The following is a 24,885-nucleotide window of genomic DNA, read 5'->3' on the forward strand; positions in this document are numbered from 1 at the left end:
CAGCTCCTCGGCGACGAATGTTCCACGAACATCACACGTTCGTGTATCGTAGAAAATATTCAATCGTCGATTAACAATCTCGTACAATCGACCTTCTCAATTGTCGATCGAATCATCGTTACAGATCGTTCGCAACGATGGAAACGCGTGAGAAGCGAAGGAAGCAGCTGAACGAGAAAATTTCATCGTAGACCATCGCACAAGTCCTGGAATCGTCCTCCTCGGGGCGAGGAGGAACGAAGGTCGAAACGGAAGCTAGTTGGTTCGATTGATCGAGGAGGACAAGCGACAACGGGCGCGAGCAACGCGCTAATAAACTGGTAATTGCGTAAAAGCTCGTGGAATACACACGGAAGAGGAAAACAACACAGCAGGGCTCTAGGTGGGTAGCCGTGGAAGCGCGACACGTGCGAGGAGGCCGTATAACGTGCAGGCGCCGCACCGCACGAACCGGCAATTTATCGCGATTTATTCCGCCGCGATAACCGCGGACGCACGTCCCGCGTATTGAATACCGTTCTGCACGAAACGTTGGAACGCAGCTCGGGCTCACGAGCAGCAAAAATTCTCCTCGAAAGGTCGCTACGTTTATCCTGTCCCTCTTTCTCTCTATATATATGTTTACGTTTTGCCTGGTTTTCTGCCGTTTAACTTCGTCCTCCCGCTTAATTCTCCATCGACTGTACGCTGCTCGCGTTTATTTTCCTCCCTTCTCTCTCTCTCTCTCTTCCGTTGTTTTTCGTTCTGCGCTCGAATTATTATACCGTTTGGTCGATTCACTCGGATGATTTTGCTTTTCCTCTATTTCTGCGGACTCTTGCGAACGTTCACCGCAATCATTTCTTCACGACGGAGAAAGAGGAGCGTTCGTACTATCTCCTCCACATCACTCGAGAACACATATATGCGTGTGTGCGATAGTTTATGATGCATTTGCCTTTCGTTTTTCTTTTCTTCTCCGTTTTTTTTTTTTCTGAGTAGAATTGAGACGGATGGTAAAGTATACGGATAACGATTGTAAAAAAAAATTGGATTTGATAAGACGCGGCGAATGATGGGGTGAAACGTGCGGGAATTCGAGCTACATGGGAATGCACGGCTTGAGAAGGTGAAACGTGCGAGTTTGACGGCGCACGCCGCGCTACTGACGACGCCTGGCGTCGCGCCACCACGCCGTAAGCCGGCAGAGACTCGAGTGCTCGCGCACGCGCCACCGCCCGGTTTTCTCCACACTTTTCCCTCCGACGATCGGAAACATTCCCTCGAAAAACGATCCTCCCTTCGAACCTACCTGTCACAATGTTTACGATGCCCTGTACCCGGCCCTTTCGTTCCAACGCACCTTCTCGCTTCGAAATTCAACGAACTTTCGTCGATTTTCTCTGTCGAAGCAACTCCAGTCGAACGATAAACAACCCACCGAGAGAATAATCGATGTTGCTGCTTTGTTTATAACCGAATCACAAATTCTACGATTCCTTTGTTGCACGGAGATATACTTTTTAGTAGAACTTCGCTGGTTAAACATTGATCAAAGATGAATCTCTTCACGTGTGTGTCTCCTCCGTACGAACCTTCTTTTTCGCAACGAAACGCATTTACGATAATTGCTGCTAACAATCTCGTCTCATCGTACTTTCAAATTTCAAGCCTCCCTCCCTCCTCTCGACCCTTTGCACTTTCAAACGTGCCGCCAAATCCTTTGTCCTTTAGAAGTGTACATAATCTCATTACTTTGTCTCTTTCGTTATTTCACTTGTTTTATTCCCCGACTCGCGTTATCCTTGCTTTTTCATCCTCATAGTTCCTCTATTACATGGATTTTACCCTTTATGCAACTTCTCTACTCTCTCTCTCTCTCGGTCTACAATTTCATAAAACGTAGCGAAGTGGTCGCAGGCTGCTATTACAATTACTCCATCGCGATTAAGTTAACCGTGAGGATTCGAAACGAAAAAGGGACAGGCACAATGCCGGGTCTGTCAATTTTCGACAGCGAAACCCTTGAGAGATGGTCGCGTGCATCGAAGCGCGGGATGAGATCGCAACCAAATAAATTTCCCCTTAATCTCTCTTACTAATTAGCTCGCGGTTCCCGTCGTGCCGCGAAAAGGGGGATCACGAAACGGTGGAAAAAAAACAGGCGAGAGAGAAGAGAGTGGTTATTTGCATTTATAACGACGCGACCTGGACAGAAAGGAGGAGAGAGAGAGAGAAGGGAGGTTGAAAACGAAGAGACAGCTGGTCGCGTCTCGAGCCCTCGGCCGAGTGGAGACATCCGGTTTCCTCGCAGGCCGAAACTCGTCAAAATACACAAATCTCTCGCACGTCCCTCCACGACTCTCGCTCCCGTGGGACGACTCTTCGCTAACTGCGCCGCAGGCACTCTCTTGCTCTCTTCCCGTCGCACGGACAAATGCCCGGAATGGAAACGTTCCTCTCGATCAACATCAGCTTCTTCGGAAAAGTAACACGGCTAATTAGAGCCAGATCCTTCTGTCCTCGCCTCCGTTCCACGGAGTCTCTTCGCGGAGAGTCTCGGTCCCGCGGTATTGTGAAAGTGTATACCTTGGGGACCAAGTTTATGGGGTGCTGCAAAGTTTCGGTTTCTTGCCTCGTCGATCATCTTCCGGGTCCTTTCTGTGTTTCTAGAATTTTTAAGTCTGCCTTTTCGTTAGAGTGAGATGCAATTTTGGGCGATTAACTTAGGTTCAGACCTATGATTTTTTGCTGACTATGCATCTAAGCGTCAGCTAATCTGCTACGGATTAATTACATTTAGAAATCCTCGGTGTTACGAATTGAAACGAAAGCTAGGATTACAATTAATTTTTCTCACATCTCGACCAGAATCTCCGCGACGAGTCTTGTTAAAGGGTTAAACGGCGATGAAATGTCATTCGATGCGTGGCGAAATTTCGAATAAATACGTAAACGTGTGCACGAGAGGTGACTAAATTAAGTATTGAAGTAATGTGGTTACGAATAATAAGGCGTGACTAGGGTTGCGCTATGTACCCACACGGTAGTAGTGAGATCTTTTATTAAACGTTGGCTGACGGCTTTGGAGGTCCGTGCAAGACTGCCCTCCTGTCGCCTCGCTTTTTTTCTACTGCCTTTCGGCTACGTGTTAATCATCCCTGATTGGTTAACCCGTCGCATCGGTGTTAACCAATCAGGTAATTTCTTTCTGAGTCGCTGTGTGTCCCTTGGCGCACTTTTTCGGGGACCGCAGTGCGACTTGGCGGGGAAGGTTTTTTCCCGTGACGTCATTTGGCGACACAGCTGAGTTTCCTCCAGGTCAGGTACTCGTGACCTGCCGGTCCGGGCCTCGTACGGCGGACCTTTCGGAAACCCTTGGTTTATGATGCGGCAATTTGCTATTGAGGCCGTCATGCATTGTCGAATTTCTAGAAATTAAATAAGCTAAAAACGGTTTCCTCAAAAATAGCCTTTCAAACCGTGCTGGTAGTCTGCTCGCCAAATGTTCTTCGCTGTAGCTGGTCGCTACAGTACAAAGAAGCGCAAGAAGAGGACTCGACTGTAAGGCATCTCGCTGGTTTCACACTAGGAAGCATGTTCTCCACCCACAACTATCGATCTCGAGTCAATCGAGTCTGTAGGTTCGAAGGCGACATCTGCATCACGATATCGTTCCTCGTGGCAACAAAAGACGCCGGTTATTAAGTATCCCCCTCGTCATTACCGAGAGAAAGCCTATCATTGTTTACGGAGAACGGGGCAAGTGCTCTTTAGCTGGCACGAAACGTGTCTGAGCTTTTCTTCCCACGTTAATGACCTCCGGATTCCCCGTCGCGGCGATAAAGCAGCCAGCGAGATCACGCGGGATCGATCGGCCAGCCTGGCGTTCGGCTTTGACCCATTTCCGGTCCACGTTGCCGACCGTGAAGCGCGAGCAGCCTTCACGGTCGTCAAACAACACCGTGCAAAATTTATGCACCACTCCGCTATTCCGTTCCACCCTCCTCTTACACTCTCTCTGTCTCTTTCTTCCAATCAAATTTTTACCACTACACACCGCCGTGTCCAAATTCAATTCGGCACATTCCACTGCAATGTTATACACATTCGAAAACACGCCGTCTATTAGGACAAAGAAGAGCCTGCAGCGAGAGTTCAATGCTAGAACCATTCTCCGCTCGAAGATGAAAGCAAAATCGTCTGCGACACACCACCTGGCTACAAGCCACTGTAGGATCGCGAGCAATGAGTTAGATTAACCGTTGCGGAAATACCCAGGGATGTGTGTGTGTGCGTGGTGGGGGTGTGAATGTTCGGGAGAGAATGCAGGATTCAAAAAACGAAGAGCGTGGAATGAGTGACGGAGTGTGGGGTAAGATTTGGAAGCGAGGAGACTTTCAGTTGATAGCGTGGAACGAAAGATTGTGTGGAGAGAATTCAGTGTGGAAACAGCGTAGGTTCGTAGTTTCGTTTTATTTATTTTTCTTATAAATCACTATTGTAGGAGGTTAATGACCAGAGCGGGCCGATCACGAGAAACCCTGCGAAACGAATAGGCAAAACGGGGGCAACGGCCTTCCGACGTTCGTTGTTATTAAACAAGAGCGAGTGTGTTTGCAAAGAGAGTGAGGGAGAGCGAACGCGGGTCGCGAAGATGAAATAAATAGGGAAGCGATAAAGCGTTATCCGAATTATATTTCACTAATCTCTAATTGCGTTTAGCATTCCGTTTCCCACGTTATTATTGTATCATTATTTTTAACCCTTTCGCGACTAGCGCCGGTTATATCCGGCATCCACTACGCGCGTCGACAACTCAAAGTGAAGATTTATTTTAAAATAGGCCTCGACAATATTCCCTTTATCCGATACACCCTTAAGTCCTCTGCTGTCCCAACGAAATTCTCTAAGATTTCACACGGACACACTGGGAGCTCGAAAAACGCGAGACACTCATGGTGTGCACTAATGGCACGACGACCCGTCCGTTAGTGGCGTGCTGATGGCTAGTTCTGCCGTCGCGAAAGGGTTAAATACACTTTCCGAACCTCAATCGCGAGAGAACCCCACGCCGCTATTAGCCTTCCCTAGAAGGAGCCCAAACTCGTCGCTGCAGGATACAAATTCGCGACGGCGGGGTCTTGCGTATGGAAATTGCAGCTTTCATCGAAGCATCGATCGAAGCTGGTCCCGACGGGCCAGCGAAACGTCCCGCGAATGCAACCCGGTGGTCCCAGGGAATAACGTATACACCTCTGGAATATTCGAGGCACACGTGACACGTAACCGTACGTTCGCGGACACGGTACACACTGGCCCACTTTGTACAGGCGGCATGGAAAAATTAACTATTCATCCGCGTTGTCGGCTTGCAGAACCGGTGGACGACGCGATGCGCGCACACAATGCCCACCCAGGAGGTATTGCAGAGTCGCGGGCGGTAGTAGCAAATCGAGGGCCAACTCGATGCCGAATTGCTTCCTTCCGTGGGATTGCGTTGCGGCGATCATCGTGCACAGGGACGTAACGGGGGGAAGGGGGAAGAGAGACAGTGCTATCTGGGAGTACAACGGGAAGAGTTATCGCCGGTGATTAAAATTGTGGCGGATCGGAATTGGAAGCGAGATCTTTGTGTATGCGCCGGGGCTTTTAATTGACTGCGGTACCCGTGCTGTTTCGTCCGCTTGAATCGTCCGTAGCACGGATACCGCGAGTGTTTCGCGTCCATCCTACGACAAACGTGCAGCGTTCTTTGTACCTTTCCTTCCTTTTTCTGCTTTTTCACCGTTGAACCGAACGTTTGATCTGGTTTACGGAACGCTGCTCGCGAGAGAGTAATCTCCGTTCAAGCTGCCTCTATTTTTACTAGAGCTATTACTTAAGAGATACCCGGGTTACTCGTGAGATACTCGGGTAAATAGAAATTATCCGGGTATCTGATGAGATGAGACAGCTGAGAGTAGATATCTATTATTCCTCGACTGTTTCGGCAGAGGTTTCAAAACAATGTTGTGTAGGGTACAGGTGCACTTTGACACGTCGCATTTGTTTGCCCGGAGAACCACCAGCGGCTGTGGCCACCGAGATTTCGACTGTTTTATGTACATATTCGAGTACTCGCGCGGGTATTGGAGAAAATTGGAGATTGTCATGTGTGACCAGAACTCGTGCGACCTGACAAGGGAAAATCAGCGAAATAAACGAAGGTGAATCAACCTAGATCGAGAGCTAAGAAAACTAGGACAAATATACATGTATATACTGAAAGGTGAGGGAATATTCGCAGAGCCGTGACACTATTTCCGTAGTAGCACCGGTGGCTCGACTTCCGCTCGAATTAAGCTCCATTGTGCCGGAGGAACAGAAAGTGCCATGTCTTACGATTCTTCCAACTTGCAGAACGACCAAGCCGCGAATATCGAGGCGGTGACTCGTTCAAACGTTCGCTCCGCCAATCTCTCCCCCGAGCCCTTTATTAATTACATTTTCCCCCGTCATTAATTGCCCGCGCCGCGTCGAGGAATCAAAGGGCAAATTCGCCACCAATTAACTCGAAAAAAACGGGGACAATCGCGCGGCGAACGATCTTCTCTCTCCCCTGTGGCGCGATTTTAATACCCCTTCGACCCGCCCCTTTTCCCCCGTCCCTCTCTTCTCATTAACGATCAATTTTTTTTCACGCCGTTGACAGACGGTCCCGTTCGCTCGAATCGCTAAATCCCACCGGGAGAGGCGAGTAGAGAGGCGCCAAGTGTTCGTCGAGCATGATCGTTTCTCGTCGAGGGGGTTGCTTTAACGCGATTCGACAATCGCTGATCGTGTCGACGCTTAAAAAACGGATACAGCCGCGCGTATTTAACGAGACACGCGCTTCTATATATACGTGACTCTTCAAGAACGATTCTAGCAGGGTGCATAATTCAAACGTCTCACCCCTCTTCTATGGAGCTTGAAAATCATTCCGGGGTTAGAAACGGGGCACAAGATTTTCTTCGATAAAACAAAAGTTTTAGCCAGATACGAAGGACATTTCCCGCGCAAATATACGGAATCCTTAGAAATGATGAAAAACCCTAATAACATCGATAGAGACACAGGTTACCAAATTGATTTTAATTGAATTTGACCACCCTGACGCACACCATTATCAGTTGCGTCTCCAGACCCTGATGAAGCTAGCTGCAATGCTGGTGAAACGGCGTACACCCGGAAGCCTCAAATAATAACACCCACATCGATCCGGGCCATGAAAGTCTCAAAAATCTCGTTCCGGGGTAAGTACGCGCGCAATCGATTCACTTCTACGACGTTGCTTCCTCCATCGAGCTCTGTGTCACACCTCCGAGTAAATCTATCTTCGGCGTGGATTCGTTCATCGAAGGAACGAAACGTGTCGGTGAATATTTAGGCGGAGAGCAACAATGTCGCGTTTCTTTCGAGACGGAACGAGAGTAAAAAAGAAACAGAAAAGTCCGTCTGGCGCCATTAACTTCGGGCTAAGCAGAGGCTGCTGGTCCCCGAAAACACTTGGCGGTCGTAAAAATGGTCGCGCAAGGGCCGGTGGTTGCCACCGTTATTTTAAACCGCCCTCCACTTGTTTGGAGCAGAGGGAACGAACCGTGCCTACGTATTTGTTCTAAATATACAGTGCACCCTGTGTCACGCCTCGAAGCTAACCTCTCGTTACTAGGTCTTTACACAAGTGATCAATCTTGAGGAACGTGTTATTTAGATTAGCAGTGAAATCGACATTTCAACGGCGTTCTTCTTTGAAAAGGAAATATTAAAAAGTTTCTAAAAATGAAGATTACGAATCGTTCGTGTGCTTTAACCGTTTGAGTGCCAAGCGGCGCGATCGCGCTTCTTCTATCCTGTCCTAAAAGCGTCAGCGCTCTATTCGATTTTTTTCGATGCACGACTTTACGGTTACCCTTGAGTCTTAAATAAAAAAAGCTGAAAACAGCGCAATCGCGCTCTTTGGCATTTTTGGACGCGGAATATAGCAAGCGCTATCGCGCTCTTTGGCATTTTTGGACACGGAATATGACGAGCGCTATCGCGCCGCTTGGCAATTCTCGATCGGGAAATAAGAAAGGCTCGTGGCACTCAAACGGTTAAGGATCGATCCGTTTCTTCTCGGTTCGTTTGAGCGATTGAAAATTTACACCGAAGAACGGGTCTTGCAAAAGTAATTATGAGTAACTCCTTTCTCTTTCCAACTCCTAACTTAGAATCTCAAGAATGGATCGATTATTTATTGCTTCGTTTGAAAGATTCGAAATTCAGGCATACCGAAGAACGGGTCTTCGAAAATTCTCCCTTTTCAAATCAGCTCCGAACCAATCGAAAATTAACCTTTAGCATCGACTATAATAAAATTCATTTCACATGCCTTTACACTTTCAAATCATTTTCATTGTTATTGTCAGGAGCTTGCGGTTGATCTCTCGATCGTTCAAGCTTTGCCGGCTTTTGCACGTGTGTGCCGACTAATGTTCTAAGGCTTCGAAGGACCAGTTTCTTGATTGAAACACTAAGTTTTTATTTTATGTTCTATTTTCCACAACTAATTCAAGATATAAATTCTATTGCGAAGTGAGAGGTGTCTCACTTGCGAGTGGCCAAGTGTTTCTCCCCCGAGTTGGTTAATGCCGGAGTCTCTGCGGCTTCCCTCAAAGAAGGCTCCTATTTTCCTAAAAACACCCTGATTTTTCCCTTTCTAAATCACCAATCAGTTTACTCCGGTGCATCGCAACCTCCCTCCATTTCACCCTTAGCGCGTTATCTTAGGGTGGGGTAGACAACGACCGGAGAAAGTGTTCGGTGGACGGATGCGTGAGAATCTATTTTCCGTTCGGAGACTCCAGGATTTCTGGCAGGTTCTGGTCCTAGGGACTAAGTGTCGCAGGCAACGCAATAAACACTTGTGGTGTTTTGAGAAAGCGATATTTGCCTGCGACGGCGACCACTTGACTCGCTGCCATAAATCCGGCTACAGGATTTAACCTTAACAATTATTATTATACAACCTTTGAATATTTTTTATATATATTTATCAAGGCAGTGAAAACAACAGCGCGCTCTTTCTAACGACGCAAAGCTCTCCTTGAAAAAACACATCCACCATCAAAATGAAATTTATCTGTCCACTCTCCGAATACGCAGAGCCCTTCGTGCGCCATCAATTTGAAACACGGGAGCAGCGGACTATCCGCGTCCCAAGGGCCGGAAACAGCAATAAAGCATCCCATCCAGCGGTTTCATCGATTAGGATCTGGCTGGGTGTTGATAACGCGACCTCAGGAGCCTGTACCGGAGTGCATCTTGCATCCGATGCACTTTAGCCCGGGTCGTGTTATCTGCAGAGCAGTGCTATAACCTGGCCAGAACGACGGAGATAAGAGGAGCGAGTGTAACTTTGTTTTTACGAGGGAAAGTTCGCCCCCTCTCTCACCGACTGTGCTCGCGGTAGCCAGAGCGATTATTTTTGGCGCGAGCCGCTTTGCGAAAACATCCTGCGTTCGCGGAAACGTGCTTTTTAGCGGCCACTTTAAACAGCCCCCGCTGTATACTCGAGAGGCTCGCGACTGTTGCGTATCTGATAAGTTTGATGCGGCTTTTTTACTACACTCGACTGCGCCATTAACCGTGGATTGTTCGCGAAAGGGCGGGGAGAAAAAAGAAAGGCAAGTATACCGGGTTTAATAAGTAAGTGATAATTTGGGCGACGTAACGAGTTTCGCCTGTTATGCAAAATTTCCGCAACGCCTTCGAACGTTATGGTAGATTGTTAGGGGATAAACAGAAGCAGCTTTAGCCGGTCGATCGATCTGAAGGTAAAAAACGGAGAAACAAAAAAAAAGGGGGGGAAAAAAGGAGCCGCGAACCCGACTAATCTCGCGGGATAAGGCTCCCCCCATTGCATTAACATAGTCCCCGGGATGATCCCGCCTCGTTTGCAGGATACTCTGAAGAACGAGCTGATAAGGACCGACCGATCTCCGTGCCAAGGGCTGGAAGCTCGATGCCAAAGAGGAGGGTAATTGTATTTGCATAGATTCCAGATCGGCTTTGCTTCGCAGGATTAACGCGTCGTTTCGCTGCAGTTAGTGATTAACAATTGGTGAATTACCGTTTCCCTAGGATTTACGCGCCCCCGTAAGACTGTCCACCGACAATGAGAATCATTACGTAAAAGAATACCATCTCTCTCTCTCTATTATATACTCGAGAAGTAATTTCGAACGATCCACGGCTTGTTTCACAGAGCGACGTTACGAATAACACGAGGGAGAGTATCGTCGCGCGTAATTTACCAACGATTCAGCATTTCTGCTGGTATAAGTAGGCACACTACGATCATGGGAGTGGTTCTTCTTTTCTTTTTTTTTTTTTTACGGAATCAGCATCGTGCCTCCGCCAACTTCGAAGGGATTTACCGTGTGACCGTGGAGAAAAGGGAAGAAGAAGCTCTGCTTTCCCTCTTTTTCCCGTTCCGTATTCCTCCACGAGTGTGTCGAGAACTCAAGGAGGCACTTCCGCGAGGCCGGGGAGATTCGGCAAGTTTATAAAATACCGAGGGGGGAGATCGCGCGCAGGTTGCGAACCAGGGAAAGATTTCACGACCCTTAATCTGTCCTGGATCTACGGAGCTCCCGTGCGCTGTCATTTCCTACCGGCACCCTATTGTCTTTAGGCTTATCTCTTCTGGAGATCCTCCACGACCTCCATCGGAGGAAGCTATAAAAATTCCTCGACTCGATTTCGTCGATCGAGCAGGGAGGAGGCATTTCTCCATAAAACCGAGCGTATTTTACCAATTGCTGTACTTCCGCCAGAGGCCCGCTGTAGAGAACTACACATCGATACACGCTCTAAAACACGAGGTTCGGGAATCGATGCAACGATCGCGAGACTCGATACTCGAGGTATCCAAGGCTGTAGGAAAAAACTGGACATTCATGAGCACCACGCGCGGAAGTAATTTCCACGACGAAGAGCAGTTTCCAGTGGAAAGTGGAGTGAAACAAGGGTCACCGAAGAGAGACGAGGGAGTGGCTTCGTTAGCACAGCCGTCCTTCCCCTCTACGTCCCAGAGAAGAGTCCTCGAGGAAAGCCTTCCTCGATGACGATCGAATTTCGCCGCGCGAAAGTCCGGCGAGAAGTCGAGAAATCGATTCCACCCTGTCCCGACACCGAATCTCTTGCCCCTGTCTCTCGAGGTGGACGCGTCTTTTCTCCCCTGTGCCCTTCGTTACTGTGCTTTAGCCGGACAGTTAGCAGCGTTCCGAAAATCCCTCGTTTCTCCCGGCCGAGCTTCAAGGAAAACGCTCCCCTGGCGAAACACTGACCGTTCGATAGCCCCTGATGAAGAGCTCTTTAGCTCACCGTTCGTGAGAAACGAGCTTTTTCAACGAACGATAGCCGAGAGGTTATTGGAAAGCTTGTTCCTATTTTCTTTTCTTTCCGACACACACTCTAGAGAGAGAGAAAAATTGCCCTTGTATATAAACGCGAAGAAGAAAAGTGTCACAGAGAGATACTCCTTTATCGTTCGTCCGGTGTACTTTACTCGTCGGAGATTGGACGATTCCGCAGACTACTTATGCAAATATCATCGACCACCGGCTTCGAGAGCTTCTCGACGCGAAGTCGTCCCGTTGAATTTTTCCCAAAGTTTCTCTATCCGGTGTCTCTGGATTGGACGTTCGTCGATTCGATTCAGGTGGCGGGATTAGGAAAAAATTAATTAAGAAGAGAGCGGTATGAGTCAATCCTCGGAACAGGTTCGGCGCCCCGTTCCGCAGCCACTCTCGGTTATTTCGGTGCAAAGTAGTCGCGGAGATTTATCGACGAACCTCCCTCCCCCTCTCTCTCCCAATTCTCACCCTTCGAGCGGCCACCCGCCGCCCCTTGATTTACAGCCGATAATTAAACCACCGTAAACTGGGGCGAGGAACGTAGTAGCTGGGTGTGTAAACGGTCTGGTGTTCCACCGAGTCTCCAAAAACTTTGTTTTCGAATTGCTCCACGGCCAACAACTTCTGCCATAAGTCAACACGCGTGCCTTGACGCTCTCTTCCGCGGGCAACTTATTAAGCGCGAGGCGGCAGGAGCGGAGGGGAGCATTGTACCACCGTCGATCGGTCTGCGACTCGACGCGTGAAATACGCGAGTTCGAGAGGGCTCGGAGAGAGCGATACAAGCTCGCGTCGCACGGTGTTGTCGTGCGCGTCGTAAAACCGAAGAAAAAAAATAATTTATCGAGCGTACCTCCATCTAGAGCGAGATACGAGCAGAGAGCGTTTACAACCCCTCGCGAGCGAAAGATCGTACGTGCATCGAGCACGGAACACGTTGCCGTCGCCGGGAAAGGCAGAATAAAATGAAGTTGACTGTGAAATATACACCGCGCGTCACATCGGCGAGTACGCTAAAAGGACCATCAATTTTTACCCGTGGAATTTCCCTCGACAAGTTTGACCGTGTGCAACCCCCGCGGATTAAGGAACGTTTCTTCTTTTTTTCTTCTATGTTTGCGTTTACCACCGGGAGAGGAAATATATTGCAAATAAGGTTCGCTGGTAGAATTTCCACGTCCCTACGGCGAACAAGTCACCCTTCGAAATATACGTCCCTGAGACAATCCGTAGGAAATAGCTAAAATTCCGTCGCCGCCACCCTCCGACGGCTTTGGACGCTTTCGCGTTAACCGAGACCCATTACATTACCCACTTAGCCCCTAGCTGTTACCGATTCTTCTTCCACGTTTTATTTTTCCCTTTGCTTCTTCGGGAGAGACCGTACCAGTTACCGAAATACGGTTCCCCGGCGTGTTGTTGCGAGTGTACGCTCGTATATGGGGAAACTGGTGGGATTCGGGGAATTCCGACGAGTCCGAGAATCAATTGGAGAGTTTGCAACTTCGTTTTGTATTTACTGCCTATGCAGAGGATTTCTGAGCAATATAATTCATTGATTACGTGTTATTCTACGCGCAGATGAACCTTGGAACCTTAGAATTGTAGGGAGGAACCTTTTCGCGGGTTGTCACAATTTTTCACCGCGTTATTTCGGAGATAATAATACAGGGAAACCTCAGAAATAAGGAAACTCCCAAGTAACATTAACAGAGATACTGGATACCAATTTAGCCCCATTTGGAACACTGTCCTCTCGTTTTTTTAATTATTTAGCTTGACCAATTAGGAACACTTGGTGACATGAGCGCGGTACACTTATAAACCTGAGCCCGAAACTCCAACCCAGAAGCTTAAAGTAACATTTCAAGCAATTCAGCCGGCAGAAGCCTCAAAAATCTCGTTAGAGATAATAGTTGTTGAGGGATAGTTACTTACAAATCTGAACACCTGAGAAAATCATCGACAATACAAGTTGACCACATTAGCAGCTCACCTGTAACAGACAAAGAAGAGAAACAATTAGAGAAACAGTATCTGAAGGTAGATCGCGACGAAGAGTCAGCGACGATGAATTATATCGAAGAGAATAGCGAGGGAGGACGATGAGGAGAGTACTCGTAGCACGAACTTCCGCCGTTGAATCCCGCGGCGTAATTTATTCCACGCGATTTCGCTCTAATCGCGGTTAATTGTTGCACGGGCGTTAATTACGGTGTAAATGATAAAACCTGGCCTTCTCGTTTGACCAGTTGGATTCGTGCGGTCGCGATAATCGCACGGGAAACACGGTGAAAATTAAATGCTCCTCATGACCGTCGTGCTCGCGAACGACGCGAACGAACGTGATAAAAATTAATATTCAAGTCTGCACTCCCTTTACTCGCACTTCAAGAACCGCGAAACAAGCCTACTCGAACACAGAGCATGGACCGAATCGATCGAACCGCGACTGTAAAACCGTGAAAGACCGAAATTGTAATTTCGCGCGAGTAAACGCGTTAATGGAGTTTTAATTGCCCTCGACCTTGGAATTCTCTATTTCTTACCAATGCCACGAAGGAATCTAATCCCCGGCAGCCATCGAGAGGGTTAAAAGAGGCAAAATCGTCGAGCTGCCTATCCGTCGAGTCGGTAATTAGCTAATGGAAATTCCTGATGGCCAAACGGGGGGGCAGGGTGGAAACGAGGAGATCGGAGGTAGGGCGGGGCAACGGCGGGAAATTCAAATGTATCGTTCGAATTATCCACTCGGCAACCGTCGGCGTACAGAGGTTGAGAGAGGGCCAGAGGCAGACGCAACCCTCCGCTCGTAACTCACCCTTGTTTTTGTCCGATACAACTAGACTTTTACCGCGAATTTCGTCGTCCCAACGGTGGCCGTCGTTTCGAACCACTTTCCCTCTTCTCCTTACTTTTCCCGTTAAAACCTTTTCATCCCTTAAGTGGTGTCGCTCTTTCGAATTGAAACGGAAATAAAAAAGAGATCGAACGAACGGGGACGGTAGCCTGGTAGGCAGAGGGAGAGGGCGGAGAACAGTCTGGAACACACGAGGAATCGAAGAACACGTCGCGCAATAACGGTCGAGCTTTCGCGTTTCTAATCGACGATAAGCGAAAGAACCCTTCCTGTAAAATCTCACGCGACCACCCCGGCTCGCCCGGCCCCGTATTCTCTTATCGCATATCTATGAGTTTGTTTATTAATTATCGCACCGTAGACCGAGGCACGCGGGGAAGGACGAGTGAAATTCGATCGTAATCGCCGGATCGGAATCGCCGCCGATGTGCACGAACGCACAATACGCACGACAGCGTCGTTTGTAAAACCTACCGAGTGCTTTCTTTATCGCTTTTGCCCGCCAAGAAAAATCGTCCATCTGATATCCGAGGTTCGCCCCGAGCTGTGAAATCCTACCAGTTTACCGCAACGCGATCAATCAAACCGAGGACTTCTTACCCCTAAACTTTCCACCGAACGCAAGAACAAAGCACACAGAGAAAAAACGAGGAGGAAGAAGCAACGAACGGAACGTGAAAATCGTCGAATAGCAACTTGTTGAGACGAGAGAAGAACGATTTCAATCGTCCGCGGACTCCTTCCATTAATCTTCGACGCCCTCGCCAAATCACCGGCTCGCTAATTCCCATAATTCGGTTAGGCGCGACCCCATCTTCGAAACAGGGGTGGCGATCCACTTCTACGCGAACTTATTTACCAAGCACGTTCGAAAATTAAGACAGATACCGTCCCCCCGGTCTCTGTCTGCGCCTCGATGCGATATTTATCCCTTCGCCGTCCACTGGCGCCGTGCAACCCCCCGCGAAAATCATCCTCGAGTCTCCTTGTTATTGCCCGTGATTGTTGCAAAATCAACTTTCGAGCTTGGTTTGTACTTGCACGTGGTGTGCCAACTTTATTTCAAAACCTTCTCGAAGGACTACCCAGTTAGACTGGGACTTGTCAAGTGGTTACAATTTTCAGCTGGTTGCTCCTTGGTGATTGTTAGACGACTGACCCTCGACGTCGTCCCTCGGACGTCCGTGGGAGAGTTTTTCGTTAGAGCACGCTGATTGGTTAAATAGTTAACAATTACATTTACCAATCAGGGTGTCTAATAGCGTCTTCACCGCCCTTCCAGTGCGCCCTTAGCGCGCTGTCACCTTGGAAGGGTGGGAGACTCATCGGCAAGCGTACCGTTACAGGTAGATGTGCCGTTCGGAAATTCGTGGTTTATGGCATGTTCGTAGGCCACTGAGCGCGAGGGACAGAAATTACTAAAGATCCAACAAGCAATTCTAATGACCCTAGCCAGAGTGTAATTAGACACGTACAAGCAGCAAACGAAATCCTGAACTCAAAAATAACCGTTGCCGTTCGATCGTGCCCATAAACCGTGCCTGTGAAGACCGAACACTCCTCCTTCGTCCGTTTTTTTCCAAAAGAATGCAGAAATGTTTTATAATTCCCTTACGATTCTTCCTCCGGCTGGGAACGTATAATAACGTACCGCGGAATTATGACGGCTCGTAAAATCTCGCACTAGTCGTAACGTTTCTCGTTCATATTTCAGGGGAGGGCAGCGAGTGGGAAAACAGGGAACAGGGGTGCGCCAAACGAACGTAGTAGCTGGGATAAATGCGCGCGAGCCGACTGTTCGCCGGCCGGACGGCCCGGCAGCCGGTGATAAATATTAGTTTAGGAATAATTGAACGATATGTTTCAACGGTGGATTGCATTGTGACAGTGACACGGACCGAATCGAGTCGAGCGGACAGAACGCACGGACGCGAGCCGGCATGAAAATGCGCCGCAAATGGGCACTCGTGCGGTCCCGCGGATATACTGGGTGAATCGGTTCGACGAGACCATCTTGAACGGTGTTCATCTGTGTCGAGTGTTTGTTCCGTTGATGGAGATAATTGGTTCATTTTCGGGAGTATCGTGCAGTACGAATACGTATACAGTGGGATATTTAAATTGGAATTTACGAGTTCGAAGTTGAATTTCGAAACGTTTTAATTAGCGGTAAGGTACGTTATAAGAGATTAGAAAAGGTAGCTCAAGACGCCAGAGTGGCTGGAACCCACCCTGTATAACTGCACATTACGGGGCGGCTCACGTACGCCGGGTAACGCGAGCGCAATCAGCAAAAGCGCCCATCCATTCGCTTAATTAAGCGCTTATTATTAATTAACCATGGGGAGAGAGAGCACGCGCCGGAAATGGACAAAACGTCAAGGTGTCGCGGGAATTAATTATATTCGAATATTTTCCGTCGATTTGGACCGGTCGGGACGCCGGCACTTTTACAACACGAGCAATGCGCGCCTCGAGCCTCTTCTCTTTATTAAAATAATTACCAATTATCGTAGAAACGTGTCGTTCGTTTGAATTTCCAGACGCTACGTCACCGCCACAAAGGCGCAGGAAGAGAGAACGTAACAAAGTTTCCAAATTTTCACAGTCCCTTTACTACGATATCTCTGCTCGCATTTCGAATAATTCTCCACCACGCGACGAGACTTAATCCGATCGGTGGACGTCGAGCAACGCGTGCCGCGATAAAACGTCAAGAGATATCCTGACGCTGTCCGTTTAGTTAAGTCCTGGTAATCCTGCGCGTCCTTCCGCTCCTTTTCTACGTCCTGCTTATCTCCCTCTTCTCCCGCTGCCAACGCTCCTCGAATAAATCATCGCGGTCGGACGCTTCGAGGGAATTAATCGGTGGCCCAATTAAGAAGGAACGAGTCGCAGAACGACCCCTTAACTTCTAGGTCAGAATCTCTCCCCCAAGGGTGGAAGAAAAAATGACGAGGATCAACCCTCGCGGTCAATCCTCGGCCTGAACGGGTCTTTATTTACCGTGTCGATACTTTCGCTTTTAACCCTTTTTTCTTTTAATTTTCTTTTCAACAACTCCCTGTTATTTTAAGTGTTTTAGTTGAAATGTACTTCAAGAGACGTTTGGTTGACAGGAAGCAATTTGAACAATTCTTTTTACTAATTATATTGAAAATAGCATTAAGGGTCACCTGTTGCTTATCCAGGTAAAAAAAGTATTGCAAAATATAATACATATTTAAACTGGCAGTTTAGAAGTCATTTCATTCATACCTGCGAATGAAACTGATGTCGAGTCACGCTCGACGAAGGAGTTCAAGGGGTTAACGAAGGATTGTTTTAGAATTTCTTCAAAATTCGTCAAAAATATTCTTTAGTTGTACTTGGTGCAAGTGCTTTAGCGCACTATTAGACATAACGAGGACGTAAAGAAGATAGAAGTCTAAGTGATCTCGAACGAATTACCAGATATTCTCATCGAAATCCCTGGTGGACGATTACAAACGAAAAGGATGCGTGTTTTCCTCGAGAAAACGCCTAGAATCGTTTTTCAGCGGCGTCTCCGCGCGCACCCAGCGAGGATTTTCGTGGCTCGATGCCGAGAGAAGCTTGAAAGCTATACGACTGCGGATGTATTCAGGCGGCTCGATTTAGGGGTGCCGTTCTCTCCCTCGCCTATCTTACGATCCGCCGGTACGCAGTCGTCTAAAGCGGAAATCCCGGCCGGTGCATCGACTCGAGATCCCCGGAGTGGAGTATCGTGTTCCTCTGCGCCGTACCAAACGCGTTATCACCGTGTCGAACTTTCGAAGAAGCCGCGAGAACCACGCGGATGTGCGCGCGCGAACTGCTCGCGAATCCACGTGGCCTCAGTGTCACTCCGCATCCTCTCTCGCTCTCCTTTATCTCTCCGTTGTTTCGCACTTTTCCCACCTCTCTTCTCGCTGGCGGTGATGGCAAGTTCGTTTGGAGAAGTGCGAAAAGTTCCGCGAGAGTTCGCAAGATTTGCCTAGGATTCTCATCGCGACTGCAGGTACAGAAGTTAAGGGTTCGCTTTTATGGAGAAAGAAACCTGCATTTTATCCGACATTTCCAAACGAGCTTGAAAAGTACAGCAAAAGCGTAGACAGTCCGTCGAGCTCTGAATTACATTTCATTCCATCAATTACTCTGCCGGTTCGCCATTTTTTATTTATATCGAATGGTTGGTCGGAAACGTCGGTGCGCGAAAAATCGATGGATAAAGTGGAAACGCGCGCGCAATTACGCAAATGCGCCGCGGGTATCGGTGCATCGCGGATATTAAACAACGAGGCGAACCGATCCGGCGATATCGAAACGGCGGACGAGAGGGGAGCGGGTAGGAAGAGAGTAAAGATCTAAAAGCACGAGACCAGAATCGGCTCGTAAATCCAAGAACGGCGTAACGGGCCAGATACCCTTGCAGATTAAGTCACGAACTGGCTAGCACACGGCTACGGTGCACGCGTATATTTACGGTGTCCCCGAGTGTCTCGTATTTCGCGTGATCTACGAGAATTCGCGAGGATAATAAGCTGAAACTGTGGAAGAATCGAGAATAATCGGGGGTTTATTTCGCTTTGGTAATTTCGTTCATCGACGGGTTTAAGTAACGTCTTGTTAACGTGAGAAAGGCAATCGAGCAACGTACGGGGAAATTAGAAGCTTCGCGCCCATCCCCTGCGGACTGGCCGAATAAACGGATAGAATTGAATGGCCACAAACCGGCAAACGGTTTCGTTCGGGGCCCCACATTGCTCCCCGGAGACGTCACGAGAGACGCCTCGCCGAAATTAGTCTGTATATCTTGCGAGCGAAAGGCACGACGAGGGTGGCGAACGTGTTCCCAAACGGGGCTACTTTGTTTTCCAAAGGCGACGCACAACGTTTCTCGAGACGCTGGCCAAAATTCATTTCATGCGATCTTCTTGCGAAATTATTCATATTCGACGTTAAACCAATGAAATTCAAAATATTGAAAATTTCAATTCAGCCAATCAAGTTCGAACTATTCGCTGTTCATTTGCTACCATTAAACAGGGAAATCTCCTCTCTTCCAGTACAAGGTTTTAATAGAAAACACTCTGTTTCCGAGTCGCGGAACAGGTTGGCTGGCTCCGCTCGAGAGCGAGAACAAGAGGAAAAAGAGTATGCGTAACGGTGCGCACGGTCCATTACCAAATAAAAACGAAGAAACTGAGGATAATCGCTTATCGTGCTCGTGGGGTATCCGAGGACGAAAAAGAAGTTAATGCTATCAATTACTCCGTTGACCGCGAGGAATCGGGGGGGAGAGAAAGTGGTACGCACACTCGGAGAAAACAGGATCCGTTCCGGCCTTGATACAGATTAAGGACAATTAAAGGGTATTCCTTCGATAGGACGCATCGATAAACCGTAAGGCAAGGCGGTGAACCTATTAGAGCAGCGAGATATCGTGCGTAAATGGAGAAGGAGCACGCGTAACCGATGGCTTCCGACCCTGATGAGGGAATCCTCCTCCCAATCTCCGTCCCGCATTAGTTTCATCGTCAACAATGCGCCTCGTACGTATCCTCGCAGCCTATGTACGCGATTTAATCGTTACGTAAGTGCATCGTGAAATGCTGGTCGCTATCTCTTTGACTGGGGAGATAATCGTTCCAGTTAAGCTGCTTTCCCACGATTCGAACAGTGCCTAGCCTCTACACACGCTTCCAACGAAATCAATATCAATAATAGCCTCCTCCTCTCTCCTCCACCTCCGCGCTACACGCACACACACGCACACTGTGTGTGGGTGGATTGCACCAGAGCGTATCAATATTAAATAATTTGCTGCTCCGCGCCGCCTGGTAATCAGTCTGTAAAATTTTAACTTATAATCCCCCCCGCATGGCCAGAACCGGATTACGCCGACAGTCGAAATTATAACCGGTTATTATTCGATCTGACCGAATCGAATAAAGTTTTCGCCGTTGAACGCGTGAAACGTTAATCCGCGGCGTGATCGACGACGAATCTTATTTTCCATGGATTAACGCGCTCTCTTTCCACAGAGAACCGGGGGGGATACAATGATACAATGCGATGAAAATTTGTCGGATACCGAAGGGGGGAAAAGGGGGATGAAGGGAGAGGGTATATCGTTTGTAAAGGAGTTTCATGAACTAAATATAAACGGCTCGACGAACGATCTCGCTGAATTCGACGACTTTTACCTCGATTTATTTTCACGCGTGTCCGAGACGCCGTTTAACAGTTGTATCGCCAAGCGTCGTTTCATCCGTTCCGTCCTACGTTTTCCCCCTCGTCGAGTTGCTTCTCTTTTTCCGCGCGGGATTACCGAGCTGCGCACCGTTTCACCAACTCTTTCGTCGGGACCTTACGCTTTTAGACGTGCCAGCCACGTCGCTGGAATTCTGTCTAATCGGGCTTCTACTACTTCGTTTAAACGCGAATTCTTCTTTACGGGTATCATCCTTCCTAACTTGATCGAGCTACGATTCGACTTGCTAATCGGTGTAAAGAGAACGAGACCGTGTGCAAAGTGTACTGGAGCGATCTCGGAATTATCCACGTTTTCCGATAGCACTTTGTTTCTTTAACTCTCACGTCTATAACCGGGTACCATTTTGCGTAATTCTCACTTGAAATATTTGATCTTCCAGGTAAAAGATATGTTGTACGGAGTCATTATTCACTTGGACTACTTTTCGGGAGTATTACGCGGCACCGCTTTCAGCTAGTCAGATACCTGCGCTCGAATTTCGCAAGATGCATGTCTTTTACATGGTCAACGTCATCGACGCCATTGTTCCCGCGCAATCGCCTCCTCCTCGAGACGGAGGAGATTGCGCCCGGTGATCTTCGAATTTTCTTCTACTTCCTCTCTTTCCGGAACGCTGTTTCTTATTTAACCCTTTGCATAATTCTCACTTGAAACATTTCATCTTCCAGGCGAAAGATTGAAATATCCGGCCAGATCGTTCTTATATCGCACATTTCCTATCCGTGTTTGCCTCGAGTTTCCAATTTTCTTATCAGAAAGCTACTAAAATTTCAAGATAAAGTAGACGATAATTCTGGTTATTGACATAAGAGTTAAGTAAGCTTCGTCTAAAAAGTTTCTACCAGGTGAATGTTTAATTTTCGACACCTGGTAGACGGGACACCTCCCTTCTTCTACTTTCAAGAACGCTCACACCGAGAGCACTCTACCCTCGAAAATTCTATTTACCCGACATGCGAGGGACGTGCGAAAATTCCAAAAGAAACGTCCATATTCGCTGTACACGTCGCCCGGTGCGAATATCTCCGGTATTGTCTTACGTGACTGACTGTACCTTGTTCCATACGATCCGAACACCGTTCCTTCCCGTGCAAATAAAACAGCTTCGAGCGGAAGGTTGCACGAATTCGCGGAGCACGTCGCCGGAGCGGCAGAGTGAAACAAATCGCGAGGACATTAGACGGGGGCGAGTGTGTCCGCGAGCAAAATGAATAGCGAGTTCAATTAGTTAACGAGGCGACGCATCGCGGATATTCGCAGGCGAACGCCTGGCAAACGGCATCTAGCTTCGCCACGGACTTCTCTATTTGCCCAGCTAATGACTAGTTTCCAGGGTGTTCGGTAATCAAGCGAACAAAGGACCTCCGGTCACGTTGAGTGTCCGTCGGAGGGCCGCTAGTTTCGAGTCGTCCTCAACTTCCACGACTACGTCGCGGCTGTGCAAACGCGAGAGAAACCTCTCTCTCTCTCTCTTCCTTCTCTTACGACGACGCGCATCTCCTCCGTCAATCTACCGGACATATTCACGGACGGTGTAGTCCGTTCGAATGGACTGGCCAACTTCCAATAGCGGAAGCATCGCGCGCCGTATCCGAGATAGAACGATGGCTACACTGGAGCATGCATAATTAATTTCGAGGGCTGTAAAGCACAGCGTAAAGCGGAGGCTCGTGATGAGGCAGGGCTACTTTTATAGCGTGTATGCTCGCGGCGACGTAGCTTTGCCTGGCGATTCTCCAATGTATCACTCCGACGAATTTCTTTTTGGTCTTCTTTAACCTTTCGTGTACCGGAGAATTTGTGTCTTTGTGAATTAAGTCAGTACCGAATGAAGAAGTAAACTTGAAAATTGGGGACGTAGGTTTCCCTGGCGATTCTCCAGTGTATCACTCGAACGAAGTCTTTTTGTTCTTCTTTAAGCATTCACACACTGGAGAATTTGTGTCTTTCTGAATTAAGAAGTGAACTTGAAAATTGGGGACGTACACTACCGGCCAAAAGTTTGGAATCACTGAGCATTGCAATTTACACCAAAAATTTCCAGTAAAAGGTCAGCGACTTTGAGAATTTTTTATCGTTCGAATCAATTGACATGAGATTAATTGGTAAATGTAGAATTGAGATAAACTTCAAATCTATGAAAAATTAGCAGCAGGTTTAATATTGATGAAAAGTGGGAGGTGATTCCAAACTTTTGGCCGGTAGTGTAGGTTTCCCTGGCGATTCTCCAGTGTATCACTCGAACGAAGTCTTTTTGTTCTTCTTTAAGCATTCACGCACTGGAGAATTTGTGTCTTTCTGAATGAAGAAGTGAACTTGAAAATTGGGGACGTAGGTTTGCCCGGCGATTCTCCAGTGTAGAATTTTTTAAAATTTTTCTTTAACCATTCCCACGCTGGAGAATTTGTGTCTTTCTGTCGCTGTTTAGTGTGCGATGAGAAATTCCTTAACTAAGAAACGAACTTGAAAATTGGGGACGTAGATTTGCCTGACGATTCTTCAATGTACCACTCAAACGAATTTTTTCTTATTTACCTTTAACGTTTCACACATTGAAGACACTGATTTGCGTTTTTTCCGTGATTGAGTAGTACGAACAAACTTCTCGTACGAACGTATATTTCAAAATTCGCCCAACCACGCGAAACTCAACGAAACAGCTCAACAGCACCGGCATATCGCGTACAATCGAATCCGTCCTCGGTTTGTTACAGGCTTACAGCGCATTTCTGACGACGGCTCGTAAATACCGAAACGCAACTGTCGTTCCGCCGGTCATTCTGTTTTTCCAATTTAGATAAAGACCGTCCAGCGAAAATGAACTGATCGCGACCAGTTCCCCCTTAACGGTGCTTTACGATCTCCTGCATCCTTCTTCCACCCGTACAATCCAAACACATCCTCCTCGTAAAAACGCACACACACAGGCAACCGTACGACGATTCGAGGAAGCACGATTAATTTGTCAGGCTAATTGGTGTTTGCAACGATAATGGATCTAGGTTTACGACAAACGGTGACGCGTTCTCTCCCCATATAAGGAGTAACCGGTGTTACAGCAGGTGAACTGTCTCCGAGAGAGCGTGTGTTACGAAGCGAGTGTAATCGAGGATGAGCCGACTATTTCTGATCCTGTTGCTCGTGTACGTCGTCACGGCGACACGGTGCATCATCAAGGACGACAAGGTACGAAGATACGAGCTTGCAATACCGAACAAACGCGTAGTCCAATCGTTTCTGGTAAATCGCGATCATGTTCTAATCGTGGTTGGTCCTTCGCCCGCAGGACGAGCCGAAGGTTCACGTGATCCGCTTAGGAGAACCAAGTGGAGAATCGGTGAGTAAAAGAAGCTTCCGAATCGATCCTTTTCTAATATATCACTCTGGAGGTATTAAAGAACCCCGCTATCTCTTTCTCTCTCTCTCTCTCTTCGAAAGAAGCTTCGTTGTTGGAGAGATAAAAAAGTAACGAAAGAATGTGAGCAATGGAGTAGAAATGTTAGAGATACCCGAACGTTGAAACGTTTATCGAAACTTGCGGCGTCTAACGGCGAATTCTGTCAGTGACGAATTTTCTTTTTTTTCTCCGCTTCGTCCTTTTTATCAACGACAGGACGAGTCGGACGTAGTCACACTACAGATCCCGGACAGCCGACGGAAGCGGGAAACGCATGACGATTGCAAGAAGGATGTCGACTGTCGCAAGGGACAAGTCTGTGTACCTTATCTAGGATGCAGTGAGTATTCTATACTTCATTCGAATTTTCACTCATTAATTCTCACTCCTTCGATCTACCTATATAGTCAGAGGACATCGAACAATGGAAAACCTCACGAAAATGGCACCCAAAGTTAACCCGAAAGTAGCGAGATAAATCCTACTTACTGTACTATTCTATACGCACTGTTTCGAACAATAAAGCTCATTGGCAAGGAAGAATTGAAAAAATTCAGACAACCCTCACCTCCTTTTCACTCGCCCATTAGTCAACCGTTTTCTTAATAAGGTTAAAGGAGGATCGAGGGGCGAGTGTTTAATAATAACCTTTTCCGCAACGTCGATACGAGAAGCGGAAGACGGGGGTGGAAGAGAGCGGCGGAGGGACAAAAGGGATCGCGGTGAGACAGATGGCGCGGCGTGAGATCGGGTCTCATTAACGCGAGAAACAGAAGAAAACGAGAGTAGGAAAAGGGAGTTCAGTCATCGTAAATTTATCGGGAACAACTGGCCGCTTGGCAGAGATTCCCGTCTCCGTCTTAACCGCAATCCCGCGGAACCGGCCGACAAGGAGGCTCGTAGATTTACAGTTAAAATCAATTAGTCCCTAATTGGCTTCGAAAGGTTT

General features: G+C 47.9%; 2 protein-coding genes across 2 annotated transcripts in view; one reads left to right on the plus strand and one right to left on the minus strand.

Annotated features, from left to right (window-relative positions):
• Window positions 1-24,885, minus strand: part of LOC108575456 — a 264,797-nt gene that overhangs the window by 131,750 nt on the left and 108,162 nt on the right. The window lies entirely within an intron of this gene.
• LOC108575460 lies at window positions 23,620-24,469 on the plus strand. Its single transcript, XM_017938259.1, has 4 exons — window positions 23,620-23,725; window positions 23,826-23,876; window positions 24,153-24,276; window positions 24,344-24,469. The coding sequence occupies exons 1-4, from the start codon at window positions 23,651-23,653 to the stop codon at window positions 24,412-24,414; spliced, it is 321 nt and encodes a 106-aa protein (XP_017793748.1). The 5' UTR covers window positions 23,620-23,650; the 3' UTR covers window positions 24,415-24,469.

This window comes from Habropoda laboriosa, unplaced genomic scaffold (genome assembly GCF_001263275.1).
Source record: "Habropoda laboriosa isolate 0110345459 unplaced genomic scaffold, ASM126327v1 scaffold301, whole genome shotgun sequence".
Classification (NCBI taxonomy): Eukaryota; Metazoa; Arthropoda; class Insecta; order Hymenoptera; family Apidae; genus Habropoda; species Habropoda laboriosa.

Excerpts from the sequence above, each read along its gene's own strand:
- LOC108575460 (XM_017938259.1), top strand. The coding sequence starts at position 23,651 with ATGAGCCGACTATTTCTGATCCTGTTGCTCGTGTACGTCGTCACGGCG. Across the intron at positions 23,726-23,825 it reads GCATCATCAAGGACGACAAG|GACGAGCCGAAGGTTCACGT; the intron begins GTACGAAGATAC and ends CTTCGCCCGCAG. Across the intron at positions 23,877-24,152 it reads GAGAACCAAGTGGAGAATCG|GACGAGTCGGACGTAGTCAC; the intron begins GTGAGTAAAAGA and ends TATCAACGACAG.